Here is a 12,647-nt window from a genome sequence, read left to right as displayed (position 1 = left end):
ATTGAACAGTCAAAACCTTGCAGGGTTTTGGTGGCGCTGGCCCTGAATCCCAGCACTCAGGAGGCCATGACTTCGAGGCCAGCCTGAGACTACGTAGTGAATTCCAGGTCAGCCTGGGCTAGAGCGAAACTCTACCTTATGGAAAGCTCCATGATGGCAGAGGAAAGTGACGGAATGAGCACAGGGGAGTGGACATCACCCCCTGGCCAACATAAAGTGGACAATAGCAACAGGAGAGTTTACCAAACACTGGCAAGGGGATCCTGGCTATAACACCCATAAGCCCAACCCCAACAATATCAGGAGGCGTTAATTACCAAATCGAACCTAGCATTCAGAACACCTACGTTTATGGGGGACACTTGAATCAAACCACCACTACTAACACCGTATATATTACTCTGTGTGTGTGTGTGTGTGTGTGTGTGTTGGGACTGGAGAGATGATGGCTCAGTGGTGAAGGTGCTTGCCTGAAAAGCCTAAAGACCCTGGTTCAGTTCCCTAATACCCATGTAAAACTAGATGCAGCAGATGGCGCAATGGCACATGCACCTGGAGTTGATAGGCAGTGGCTATACATATTAGCATGCCCATTCTCTTTCTCTCTATTAAATAATCTTTTTTTTTTTTTTTTTTTTTTGGAAGTAGTATCTTGTTCTTGCCCAGGTTGACCTGGAATTCACTTTGTAGTCTCAGGCTGGCCTTGAAGTCATGGTGATCCAACTACCTCTGCCTCCCCAGTGCTGGGATTAAAATTCTGTGTTACCTCACTCAGCCATAAATTACACTTTTTTTAAATTCATTTATTTTTTTCTGGGAAATCCAACCTGGATCCTTGTGCTTCACAGGCAAGCTCCTTAGCTGCTAAACCATCTCTCCAACCCTTTTGAGGTAGGGCCTCACTCTAGCAGACTGACCCAGCTTTTTAATTTCCTGAAAATATATTTTAGCAGTGCCAGGCATGGTGGTGCACGCCCTTAACTGCAGCACTGGGGAGGCAGATGTAGGAGGATTGCTGAGAGTTCGAGGCCAGCCTGAGACTCCATAGCAAATTCCAGGTCAGTCTGTGATACAGTGAAACCCTACCTCGAAAAACAAACAAATAAAAAGTGTCTTATTTTAGGTTTTGTTGTTGTTGTTTTGAGATAGGGTCTCACTCTAGCTTAGCTGACCTGGATTTCACTATGTAGTGTCAGGGTGGCCTTGAACTCACAGCGATCTTCCTACCTCTGCCTCCCCAGTACTGGGATTAAAGGTGTGTGCCACACTTCTGGCTTTTTTTTTTTTTCAATATTTATTTACTTATTTATTTAAGAGAGGGAGACAGAGAGGAAGGAAGAATGGTTGTACCAGGACCTCTGGCCACTGCAAACTTCAGATACATTAGCCAATGGGTTGCAATAGTGGCACGTCTGTCATGGTGGAAACCAACCGTCCTCTAATTGGACTGGAGGCCCACTTCATGAGAGGGATACATCCCTGATACTGAAAACCTGAAACCGGGGCAGTCATGAGCCCTAGGGGTGTAACATCTGCTGCTGTCTGGCTAAATGTATATACTGTGCTTATCAAGCTGCCCAGTAAGCACTTCTCTTAATGTTCATACCCTTATTTTAATGCTACTCTCAACTTCTGGTGGACAATCTTCTTTTCAGATGGCAGTGACCTTGGGATGTCTCAGAAGGTATCATAGTGCTGGGAAGAAGTGACAGGAGTGCCCAGTACTGCAATATCTCTATCACACCTGCCAAGGCTCGGGGTCCATTGCGGAAGAGGTGGTGGAAAGAATGTAAGAGCCAAAGGAAGGGTAGGACTCATTACAACGTGCTCCTCCAGACACCAAATGGCCTTAATATCCATGACCTCACAGTGCCTGACACTACCTACACAAGACCATCATAATAGGAGGAGAAGATCATGTCATCAAAATAAGAGAAACTGGTTGAGATGTGGAGAATGGAGTTTCAAAGGGGAAAGTGGGGAGAGGAAGGGTATTATCATGGGTATTTTTTATAATCATGGAAGTTGTTAATAAAAAAAAAAGTTTTAAAAAATAGGGAAGGGATGGGCTGGAGAGATGGTTTAGCGGTTAAGCGCTTGCCTGTGAAGCCTAAGGACCCGGGTTCGAGGCTCGATTCCCCAGGACCCACGATAGCCAGATGCACAAGAGGGCGCACGTGTCTGGAATTCCTCTGCAGTGGCTGGAGGCCTTGGCGCGCCCATTCTTTCTCCCTCTCTCTCTCAGCCTCTTTCTCTCGCTGTCTGTTGCTCTCAAATAAATAAATAAAAATGAACAAAAAATTTAAAAAAAAATAAGGAAGGCAGCTGGAGAGATGGCTTAGCAGTTAAAGTGGGCAATACTGGTACTTGTCACTATACCTAGCTCAGGGTGTCTTTTTTTTTTTGTTTGTTTATTTTTATTTATTTATGTGAGAGCGATAGAGAGAGAAAGAGGCAGAGAATGGGCGCTCCAGGGCCTCCAGCCACTGCAAACGAACTCCAGACGCGTGTGCGCCCCCTTGTGCATCTGGCTAACGTGGGTCCTGGGGAACCGAGCCTCCAGCCCGGATTCTTAGGCTTCACAGACAAGCGGCTTAACCGCTCAGCCATCTCTCCAGCCCCACCTATGACATCTTACATAGCCAGAATCTGGGGCATGTTTGGCTGGAGGTGGTCTGGCCTTGTGAGCCAGCCATTCTGGAGCTGGCCTGAACACTCAGGAGTCCTGTGATTAGAGGTGCTTTGAGCAGTTGCAATGAGGCTACTAGCCAGGGTCCTTGCCTCCCTCTTGCCAGTGACGACATCCGCCTTTCTCCATCACCCCACCAGCAAACTCAGCAGCACCACGCGTGTTGCCAGGAGATATGTCTCATCCCAACTTCCAGAAATAGCCCAGTGGTCCCCACCCGAGGGAATAGCTTACATCACCCAGGAGAGGGAGCCGTTGCACACAGGCCTCCACAGGAGCCCGAGGTTCCTGCCAGTACCCCAGCTTTAGATACCCTGTTCACTGCCAACTGATGGTGTTGTCGGAGACCACCCACTATGGGGGCTGGCATTAAAGTGAGGGTTAAGGTAGCAGTGTTCCTTCTTTCCCCCTGGAGGTTGCTTAGGGTGTGCGTGGGGGGGGGGGGTGCGGGTGTTTCGTGGTGAATCCAGTCCAACAAGGCTCTTCATTCTCTCCTCCAGCTCTCAGCAGCTGCATGGCCTTGGGGAAGCCCCTTCCCTTTTAGGGGCCTCAGGCTCTTCACCTGCACTGCCTAGGTGGGGCTTGTCTCCACAGGCCATCTCAGCCTGAATTCCTCCCGACTCTTTCCTCTTAGATGGGACTCTCCCCAATCTGGCCTTCCAGCTTTTTATGAACTCATCACTCAGATCCTGGGATGCCGACGCCTTCCTTGATGTGGTTCCAGCAATCTCGGTTATTTTCGGTCGGAAAAGCCAGGAGTTGTTGACAGACTGCTGCGAGCTTCCAGGAGGCCTCACTGAAAAGTCCTCACCGCCCAGCCCGGGCAAATCATTTACCTGGGCCACTTGCAGCCTTTTCTTGTGAGACCTTCAAGCCAAGGATCCTAAACATTTGGCACACAGTAGGTCAGTCTGCTTCGGTGGGGCTTAGTGGGCCGGACCCCCCTCCTGTCTGGACTCTGCAAGCGTGGAGATGGCGAGCATGCGCAGCCACATCAAGCATTATTCAAAAACAAAAACGCTGGGGACCTTCCTACATTTCCACCTCCCAAGCGCTGGAAACACAAGTGTGCCGCCACGCCCAGCACCCGGCACCCTTGAGGGATGTGGGCAGGGTGCCCGAGGCGCTGCAGAGAGCTGACCTGCACGAAGCAGTTCAGGTTCGGGAGGGCAATGTCGAAGGGTCTAGAGAGTTCCTAAAGAAAAGCAGATTCTCCTAATGTGAGAAGTCATGGGTCACAAAGCGCAGGCTAGACCCTTCATCGTCCACTGGGAAGAGCTCCCAAGGCCTCGGTTTGACCTATCCAAATGCAGTCCTCCGGTCTTTTGATCACAGACTAAGGTGCTCTGGACAGGGGTGGGTAGAGCTGTCCAGAATCAAAGGCTACGGTGCCAGTGGATGCACCCAGTACCTAGGACAGATCACCACATGCCAAGGTCCAAAGTTTTATTGTTTTGAATACATTCTCCAGCGGCCCCCTACTCCCCTCCCCCACCCTCCATTCCCAATACAGAGTAAGGCTTGACCATAGCCCTCCAGCCCACCCCTGGGAGGCAGAGGAGAAAGGCTTCCAGTTTGGTTATATAGACGACCCCTTCCGGTCCCCACTGACCTGCCTGCCCATGGGCTAGTTCTAGGAGCAGCTGTTGGGGGAAGGGATGAAGGGGCTGGACCAGTGCTGGGGTGGGGGTGGAGAGCAGGCACTTATAGAGATTTGTGGCCCATGGGGTGGTACCCCTCACCCTCCTCCACCCACCCCACCCCCCCGTCCCCACCCCCACGGAATTTTTGGTTCATAAAACTGTCCCTCCGATCCCTGCTGCAACCTGTGGGGGTACGAGAAACCCAGGCACCCACAGCCCCTGGAGGGGCATGGAAGGCGAGGGTTGGGGCTGACCAGGGCATGGGGAGGGAGGCAAAGAGGGAAGAGAGGCAGCCAACAGGGCGGGGAAACAAGGCTTCACTTCCTAAGACTGTATAAAAAAGTTCCTGGGGGGCCAAGGGCAAAGTCTCAGTTCCGATAGAAACCCCCAGAATGGAGGTGGCCCCTTAACACCCCCTCCCTCCCCCACCACCATGGTGCCCGGAGCTCAGAAACCCAGAGAATCGGTTGGACAGACCCTCGTCCCGGGCAACCCACCCACCCCACCCCCTATTAAAAAAAAAAAAATTAAAGTTTTATACAAAATGTGGGGAGGGGAATGGGAGGCGGCAGGAAGGAGCCTAGAGAGTTGCCCTCACCTCCAGGGCTTTTTTGGGGGGAGGGATTTAAGGCAGCAAAAGCACGGGGAGTGTGGAGGGGGGGGCTCCCAGGCCCCCTGCCCACATCCCTCAGGAATCTCTGTGTTCCAGGGAGAGCTGGGCTGTGGCATGCTGAAGGTCGGAGCTCACCCGTCTTGGGGTGAGGGGCCCGCTGGACTCTCCAGGCCCCTCGCCGCGCACCTTCTTGTCCTCACCTTCCTCCTCCGGGCCCCCACCCCCCTCCAGGCGACAGTCTTCACTCCAGCGCCTCTTAAAACGCAGTTTGAGGGGCATGCACTGGGTGGCCCCCGCTGTCTCGCCAGGCTCGGGCTTGGGGGGCGCAGGAGGCGCACGAGGGGTCTTGAACACCTCCCCATCTTCCTCGTCCTCGTCGCTGATGTCAGTCACCTCGACCTCCTCTGACTCTCCTTCGGAGATGGGTTCCACCTTGATCTGGGGTGGCGGCGGCGGCGGCGGGGCCAGCACACCTGCCGCCTCCGCCAGCCCGCCGGGGGCACTGGTCATGCCCCCGATGCCAGCAGTGCTCTTGTCGGAGCCCCCCAGCGCCTTCTCCCCGGCGGCCCGCTGCCGGCGTCCCAGAGGCGGTGGCTGCAGCTTAAACTTGAATGGGGACGAAGAGGAGGAGGAGGAAGAGGAGGAGGCAGCCGAGGACGGGACCGGTGGGGTCTCGGGGGCCATGGGCGGCAGCGGGCACTTGTCAGGGCGCTGGGGCTGGGGCACCACCAGCCCCGGGTAGTGCAGAAAGGCTCGCGGACTGAGGTGGTAGTTGTAGACGCTTTGGGTGTGGGCCTGCAGGTACCGTTTCATGTCCTCGGGGCTGAAGGAGAAGTGGGAGCCTCCCGCGGAGCCGCTGGGACCCCCGCCAGCGCTGGGGTACATGGGACTGAGCGTGGGCGAAGGCGTGTAGGCCAGGTGGGTGGGCGTCATGGGCAGGGCTGGGGAGAGCTGGGGGGGCAGCAGGGAGCCAGGCCCAGCCAGGGGCGACACGGGGAAAGGGCTGAGGGGCTCCGGGCCACCCCGGGGCCGCGGGTAGACTCGGAAGACACCGGGGTCGTGGGGGAGGCGAGCCAGCGGGGGCCCGCGGAAGGCGCCCAGCTCGGGAGGGCCCGGGGGCCGCGCCCCGCGAGGGTCCTCGCCCAGGGGCTCCTCGAGCTCGGAGGTGCCGTCACTGCAGTCACTGACCGAGCCTCGGCCCAGGCGCCGGGCCACCACGGCCGAGAAGAGAGACGACGAGGACGACGAGCAAGCCGGGGGCGAGCGGGGGTCTTCGGTGGGGGACAGCACCTCGGAAGGCGTGGAGGGAGGGAAGCGGAAGTGGCTGCCGCCCGATGGCACTGGAGGAGCGCTCTGGGGCACTGCCCCCCCTGGCAGGGGGACGCGGGGAAAGTCGGTGTCAAGGCCCTTGGCCTAGCCTGGGCACCCGATGAGCCCCCCCACCTGCAGACTCCTCCCCGCCACAGACAAAAGGCCAAGCATGGCCCTCAAACTCACCAGCTAGCCCCACATCAATGAAAGGGTAATTGACCAGCACCAGTTTGTTGAAGTTGAACTTGTAGGTGAACCGCTTCCCCTTGGTCTTGTGCAGAATACGCTTGTTATAGTAATAGCTGTGGGCGTAACACACCACGGGGCTGTCAGCTGCACGGCGTGGTCCCCAGCCTACCCCCAGACTCAGTACCATGACATGGGGGGGGACTGAGCACCCCAGAGGGTAGGGATCAAATTAAGAGGCTCTTCTGGTGACTATCATCTCTCCCCATGTCACCCCTAATGTAATGTCACCAGTAGGCTCAGAAAAGAGCCAGGGACTTGCCCAAGGTCCCAATGCTAAAGTCCTAAGTAGAACTGGGAGTTAAACCCCAAAGTTTGCCTCATGCACCAGGGGGCTTCTCAAACACAGGGGGTGGGCCCATCCACGTGTCCTTGGAGGGCCCGCAGCCCCTCCTCACCGCAAGGCCCGGCTCAGCTTGTCGTAGTTCATCTGGGGCTTGCACTTGCGGACCCCCCAGAGGCGGGCCACCTCGTCGGGGTCCTTGATGACGAACTCGCCGTAGTCGCCCTGCCAGGCGATGACCCCCTGGTACTCCTCCTTCCGCAGCAGCTCCAGGATGAAGTGCCACAACTGGATCTGCCTCGAGCCCGGGGACGACTCTGGCTTGTACGCCCAGTCCGGGAAGGCGAACCCTGGGGGACGGGAGACGGGGTGCGGGCTGGGGTCAGGGTGCCAAGTCCAAGACTCTGGGGCAGCACCCCTGGGTCCATCTCCCACCCCGCCACTAGCCCTCCATTGGAAAGCCCTCTCCCCTCAATCCTTAGCTGAAAAACTCAATCAGGAGACAGTATGTGTCTGTCTGTATGAGGGGCTCGACGGAGGGGGGGGGGGAGTTGGAGCTTATTCCAGCGACACCGGGAGAAACAGGAAACCGTCGGCGGCGGGTCCCGGGGCCAGTGCCAGGGGGCCAGGCACCAAGCCAGGACGGCGGGCAGGGCTGCCAGTGGGGGAGGGGCAGGAAAGGGCACACGTGGCCAGCGGGATGGGGTACAGCCCCCTCAGCCACCCTTATTTCCATTCAGAGTCAACAGTGCCCTCCCGAGGCTCTTCTGGTCCCCCTTCTTATAAAACACACATTATCTTCCCTCTCCGACCTGTAAGGACGAATCCCTAACTCCTATCCCAAGACTGGAGTGGATTTTTTTTTTTTTTCTTAAAAGGACCAGGAGGGGTGGGGTGGCTGGTTGAGGATGAGGTCAGCGCTTGCACACACAGACGCTTCTGTCTTCCCTGGAGAGTGAAACCCAGACTGTCTGAGAGCAACCCCCCCCCCACACACACACACAGAGGCACACCAAGCACGGACCCTCTAGGCTACACGGCCCACTCCAGGTCCTGAGACTGGACTTGGCCAGAGGGACCTGGCCTAAGCCAAGCCCAAGTTGGCCCAGCTCAAGCGGCCGCTCTTCCCACCTCTGCGTTCTCATCCTCACAGCTTACTCTTGCCCGCCCGCCCCCCAGCATTAACCTTGGGTAGAGGTTGGTAGTGGGCTGGCTTGGTCCCTGGAGGGGGTGGGCAGCCTGGGGTGGGGGCTGCGGTTGTAGTCATTTCCCAAACCCCCGGGTAATCAGGGGCCATCAATAATTCAGTACTAGGCAGCCGGTAATGGAGGAGTGGGAGGAGGGAAAGAAGAGGAAGGAGGGGAGAGAGAAGTCAGCAGGGCAGGGGCGCCGGTGCCACTAGTGAGAAGCCAAGGTGGATGGCTAAAAATGGGCCAGGCTAAAAGGAGGGCCCATCTCCCTCCTTAGGTTCCGGCTCCAGCAGGTATCACACCAGACCTCCAGGCAAGACTGAGCCTCCCCAAGGCCTCCGCCCAAGTGTGGAATCCAGCAGAAGACCCTTCCCCTTGGGAACACAGACACTACCTCCTCCGAGAGCATACCTAACCCATCATGCCCGGACACAGACCCCGAGTCCTTGGCCACACTAGACAGGGTTGGCTAACCCAACAGTCTCCACCTAGTCCCTGGCCCTGTCAGGAATCCTAGCCTTAAGTCAGCGCTGAGGGCGCCGGGAGTGTGACCTACAGAAGTCAGGGACCCATCATGAGGTGCAGAGCCCTGCATCAACAGGCCCATGTTCCTTTGCTAGGGACAGCCTCCGTTCAACCCCTGGCATCCACAGACGCATCCCTCTCTCGTGGGAATCCAGGTGTTCACGCCATTATCCCCACCCTCCCACAGAGCTGCAAGGTCCCAGGGCCTCGCTTGGGACCTTGGTGACTTTGAGAACCCAAGCGTCAAGTCTCCAGATCCCAAATGGCGTGCAATGCCCTCCAAAAAGCTGCTGGCTCCCCTCAGGGCGTGAAGCTCCAAGCTACTCCTGCCTTAGTCCCAAATCTGGCTCCCAGGCCCAGGAGAAGGGGGAGCTGAAGCCCCTGAGACATCAGTCTGGGGGTGGAAGGGTGTACTGACTTCCACCCTCCCCCCAAAATTAAAGCCACCCTTCCCAGCCCACCCGCCCCAGCCTCCATGTCCCGGTAACCAGGCAACGTGTGTGCAGCGACAGTCCTGGGAGCGGGGGAGCGGGAGGCTAAAAATAAACTTTGCAGAAGAGAGGGAGTGAGAGAGACTACAGGCAACACAAAGGGAACTCGGAAAGGGGGGGGGGGGGGCTGGAAAAGCCTCATTCTGGGAGCTGTCCCAGACCCCTTGTTAGTCCCCTTTCCCCCAGTATCGCGCCCTCCCCCCCCAATCTGGACCGTGGCTGCCACTTCGGGGAGGGACCCTTCCCCATGCCCAGTCCCACCCCAGCACCGGCTTTCCTCATCAGACACAGCATACATGAAGGCCTGTTCCCAGCTTTGAGGAGGGGGGTGAAGACCGAGGGAGGGGTGACGTCAGGGTGTCTCAATGGGGCTCTGTTCCCCAGGCCTTGGAGCCAGGAGCCAGGCACGGGCAAGGGGACCATGTGTGTGTTGTGTATGGGTCCACGTGTTTGAAACAGAGAAACACCAACTCTTGCACCTAGAATGCTGATGGTGGTGGTGGGGAGGGGCAGAGCGATGGTACAGGACCCCCTCGCACCCGAGGACACAGCGAGGGAAAGCGCCTGCCTGCACTGAGAAGGGACAGGGACGGACAGACAGACAGACACACACACACACACACACACACACACACACACACACACACACACGGGAAGGGCTGGGTCCCACAAGGCACACCTGGATCTCACAGGGGTGGAGTAAGGATTCTCTCAGAAGTGCAAACCCTGGGGGTGGGGGTGGGGGTGCCTTACTTCTGGCCTAGGACCCCTTCACCACCAAACTTCACATGACTGTCCAAACTTTTTTGAAAGGACGCTGGGGGGTGGGCTATGATGGGAGAGGGGTGGTGGCTGAGGAAGAGCACACGCCGGCCTCCCAGTGGGGGGGGACCTCACCACCTCCCCCACTCCAGGCAGACCTCGATGGCGCCAGAGCCGGGAAGAAAACAGGAAGTGGGAAACAGCCGCGGCGGAGAAGAGAAGCGCCGGGATGGAGGATCGGGTGGATGGACCGGGTGGATGGACGCCTAGTGTGGCCCGGCAGGCGGTGGGAAGGACAGACGCACGGACCTTCTGCAGGCCCTGCCCGGGTCGGTCCGCATCCCACTCAACCCACCGCACCATCTCCCCATCTCTCTCTTCCCCTCTCCCCGCAGCCACGCAGGAGCCACAACGCCCGACTCCCGGGCCGCACGGCCAGGGTGGCAGCGGCCCTGCGGGTGCCATCAAGCCAAGGCCCGTCGCACGGGGAGGGGGCCCCAAGGCGGGGTTGTCTGGGGCGCCTCGGCAAGAGAAGCTCTTCCCCCCCCCCTTCCTAGGCCCAGCAGCCAGGGAGCCCGGGGACTTAAGTGGGACGCACGTGATTGACCCTAGCAGCACTCTGCATCCCGGGGGGGGGGCATCTACGGCTCCCCGACACCCCCAGCCCTTTAAGAGCCCCCCCACACACACACCCTGCAAGCCCAGCTTGGGGTGGGTGGGCCGGTCGGGGCGCACGCACGCACGCAAGCACACACCCCGCAACACGAGAGCCCTAGCCCTGCCCGCCGCCGCCGCCGCCGCCGGGGAAGGAAACAAGTTTGAACAGCGGCGCCCGGCCCCTTTCCCCCTCCTCCCCCGTCTCCGCCCCGGGCCGGATTCCGACAGGGTTATAGACGGGCAGGGGGCGGCGGGGACCCCACCCCCTCCCTCTCCCCCCACCCAGCGCGCTCGGGCGCAAAGTCCAGTCCGCGCGAGCCCCAGAGGAGGGACGGGATGGTGGTGGTGGTGGGGAGCGACGGGGGGGGGGGGGAGTCCGAGTGGGTGGGAGGGGGTTTAATCCTGCTGCCCCCCGCCCCATCTGCAGACGGAGGGGGGAGGGGAACCCTGGCCCCTTAAGGAGGAGCAGCAACTTGGCGAGGGGGGGGGTAATGGAAGAGAGGAGGGGGAAGAAGGAGGAAGAGAGGGCCCCTGAAAAGAGGAGCGAGCAAGATCGGGGGGATGCGGGGGAAGGGTGGATGGGATTGGGGGGGGATGTGCAGTCTCAGCGTCTTCCCATCTTTCTCCACCCTTCCCGGCTAGCGCCGGAGGAAGATGAGGAGGATACCCAGGTTTCTCTGTCTGTCTCTCTTTCTCCTCGGAGCCACCTTAAAAAGCCGCGCGTTCTAAGGTCGGAAACAAAAAGTTCCTTTTTCGAACGTTCGGGCTGCGCTTTGGAACTTTGCGACTCGGGCCGGGCGGGGGAGCGAGCGAGCGAGCGAGAGGAGCCGGGCGGGGGAGGGGCGCTGCAGCCCGGGGGGGGGGGAACCCCCCCAAGTCCCAGGAGCTCGCTTCTTCTCTCTCCCCCCCCCACCCATCCCACCCCAAGACACTCACACCCTCCTTCCCGCACTCACCGGCCATCGCGGATCGTCGTGTCCCCCCCCCCACCACCACCTACCTCAACCCCGGTGCAAGGCACGCGCCACCGGTGAAGGTCACGGGCCGGACCGGAGTGGCAGCGAACAGAACCCCCCCTCCCACACAGACATCTCCCTTTCCCGGGGGTGGCGGGGGCCCCCCCCCACGCGCAGAACATCTCTACCTCCCCAACCCGCCCCGAACACGGCCTGCGTGTCCCCCCCCCAACACTCCCGCACAACACACATACACACAGTGTGCAACGTGACAAGAGTGGCAGGGAGGGGACCCCTACCCCCCCTTACATACACACACACACACCCCAGGATCCCGAAGAGTGTGTGGGAAGAGCCCAGTTTGCAGTTTGCAACGGGGAGGAGGGGAGGTGGCTAAAAGGAGAGCAGACCGGGACCCCCCCCAAAAAAAAAGCACCCACCACGACTGCACTCCAAAAAAAGAAAGGATCCCCAAGTAGGGGGGAGCTCTAGGTGCACCCCCACTTACACACACACACCGATCGCGCCACGAGAAGCAACAGGTCTCGAGCGCTTGTGTGTGTGTGGGGGGGGTCCCCGTCAGAACTAGAGGGGACCCCCCCTTTCCTTTTGACCGCAATCACCCCTCCCTCAAAGTTTTTTTTTTTCCTCCTCCTCCTCCCTGTCTCCCGGGGCAACAAGTCTCCCCCCCACCCCTCTCTCTCTCTCTCTCTCTCTCTCCCCCCCCAACCCCGCACCCAGCCACACGTGCCGCCCCCGCCCCCACCTGTGTCCGCCGGGGTCTTCATGCTGAGGGGTTCCCCCCCGGGGGGCAAGGCGAGCCCCCCAGGACTCCGGACCGCAGCTCCTCCCCGGGCGTTCCTCCGAGCTCGGCGCCGTGTTCCCCCCCTGTCCCGCGCCCGTCGGGGCCGCCCTCGCCCGGCCTCGCCTCTTCTCGGAGAGACGCTCTCTCCCCTCGCTCCCTCTCTCTCTCTCTCTCTCTCCACGCTCGCTCGCTCGCTCTCTTTCCCCCTCCTCCCCGCCGCCGCCGCCGCCGCCTCCTCCCGGGTTAATATCGCACTCCGGGGCCGGGACGCCCACGCCCCCCGGCCGGCGACGTCACCGCCGCGTCGCCATGGAGACGCTGCGCCCGCCCCCTCCCTCCCGATGCGCGCGCACGCTCGCTCGCGCGCACGCCGGCGCCGGCTCCGGGGCTTAAAGGGGCCGCGCGCGCGCGCGCGGCGGGGGAGAAAGAGGACCCGGGTAGGGAAAGGAAGGAGATGAGGGCGGGTAAAGGACAGG

At 59.5% G+C, this 12,647-nt stretch overlaps 1 protein-coding gene across 2 annotated transcripts; it reads right to left on the bottom strand.

Moving 5' to 3' along the window:
• Positions 1–4,845: 4,845 nt before the first annotated feature.
• On the bottom strand, positions 4,846–12,343 carry Erf (ETS2 repressor factor). Of its 2 annotated transcripts, none has more exons than XM_045134434.1 (4): positions 12,133–12,343; positions 6,901–7,135; positions 6,443–6,558; positions 4,846–6,315 (listed from the first exon to the last, which is right to left on the bottom strand). In XM_045134434.1, exons 1-4 carry the CDS (start codon positions 12,152–12,154, stop codon positions 5,021–5,023), a joined length of 1,668 nt encoding a protein of 555 aa, XP_044990369.1. In that variant the 5' UTR covers positions 12,155–12,343; the 3' UTR covers positions 4,846–5,020. The 2 variants fall into 2 exon arrangements, with proteins under 2 accessions (XP_044990369.1, XP_044990370.1); XM_045134435.1 differs by lacking the exon at positions 12,133–12,343 and adding an exon at positions 11,411–11,467.
• Positions 12,344–12,647: the final 304 nt, after the last annotated feature.

This window comes from Jaculus jaculus, chromosome 14, assembly GCF_020740685.1.
Source record: "Jaculus jaculus isolate mJacJac1 chromosome 14, mJacJac1.mat.Y.cur, whole genome shotgun sequence".
NCBI classification, from domain to species: Eukaryota; Metazoa; Chordata; class Mammalia; order Rodentia; family Dipodidae; genus Jaculus; species Jaculus jaculus.
This window is presented reverse-complemented; position numbering and strand designations above follow the sequence as displayed.

Coding starts and splice junctions, on each gene's coding strand:
- Erf (XM_045134434.1), bottom strand. CDS start 12,154: ATGAAGACCCCGGCGGACACAG. Junction 6,559..6,900: donor AAGCTGAGCCGGGCCTTGCG/GTGAGGAGGGGC, acceptor TTACGCCCACAG/CTATTACTATAACAAGCGTA. Junction 6,316..6,442: donor CATTGATGTGGGGCTAGCTG/GTGAGTTTGAGG, acceptor TCCCCCTGCCAG/GGGGGGCAGTGCCCCAGAGC.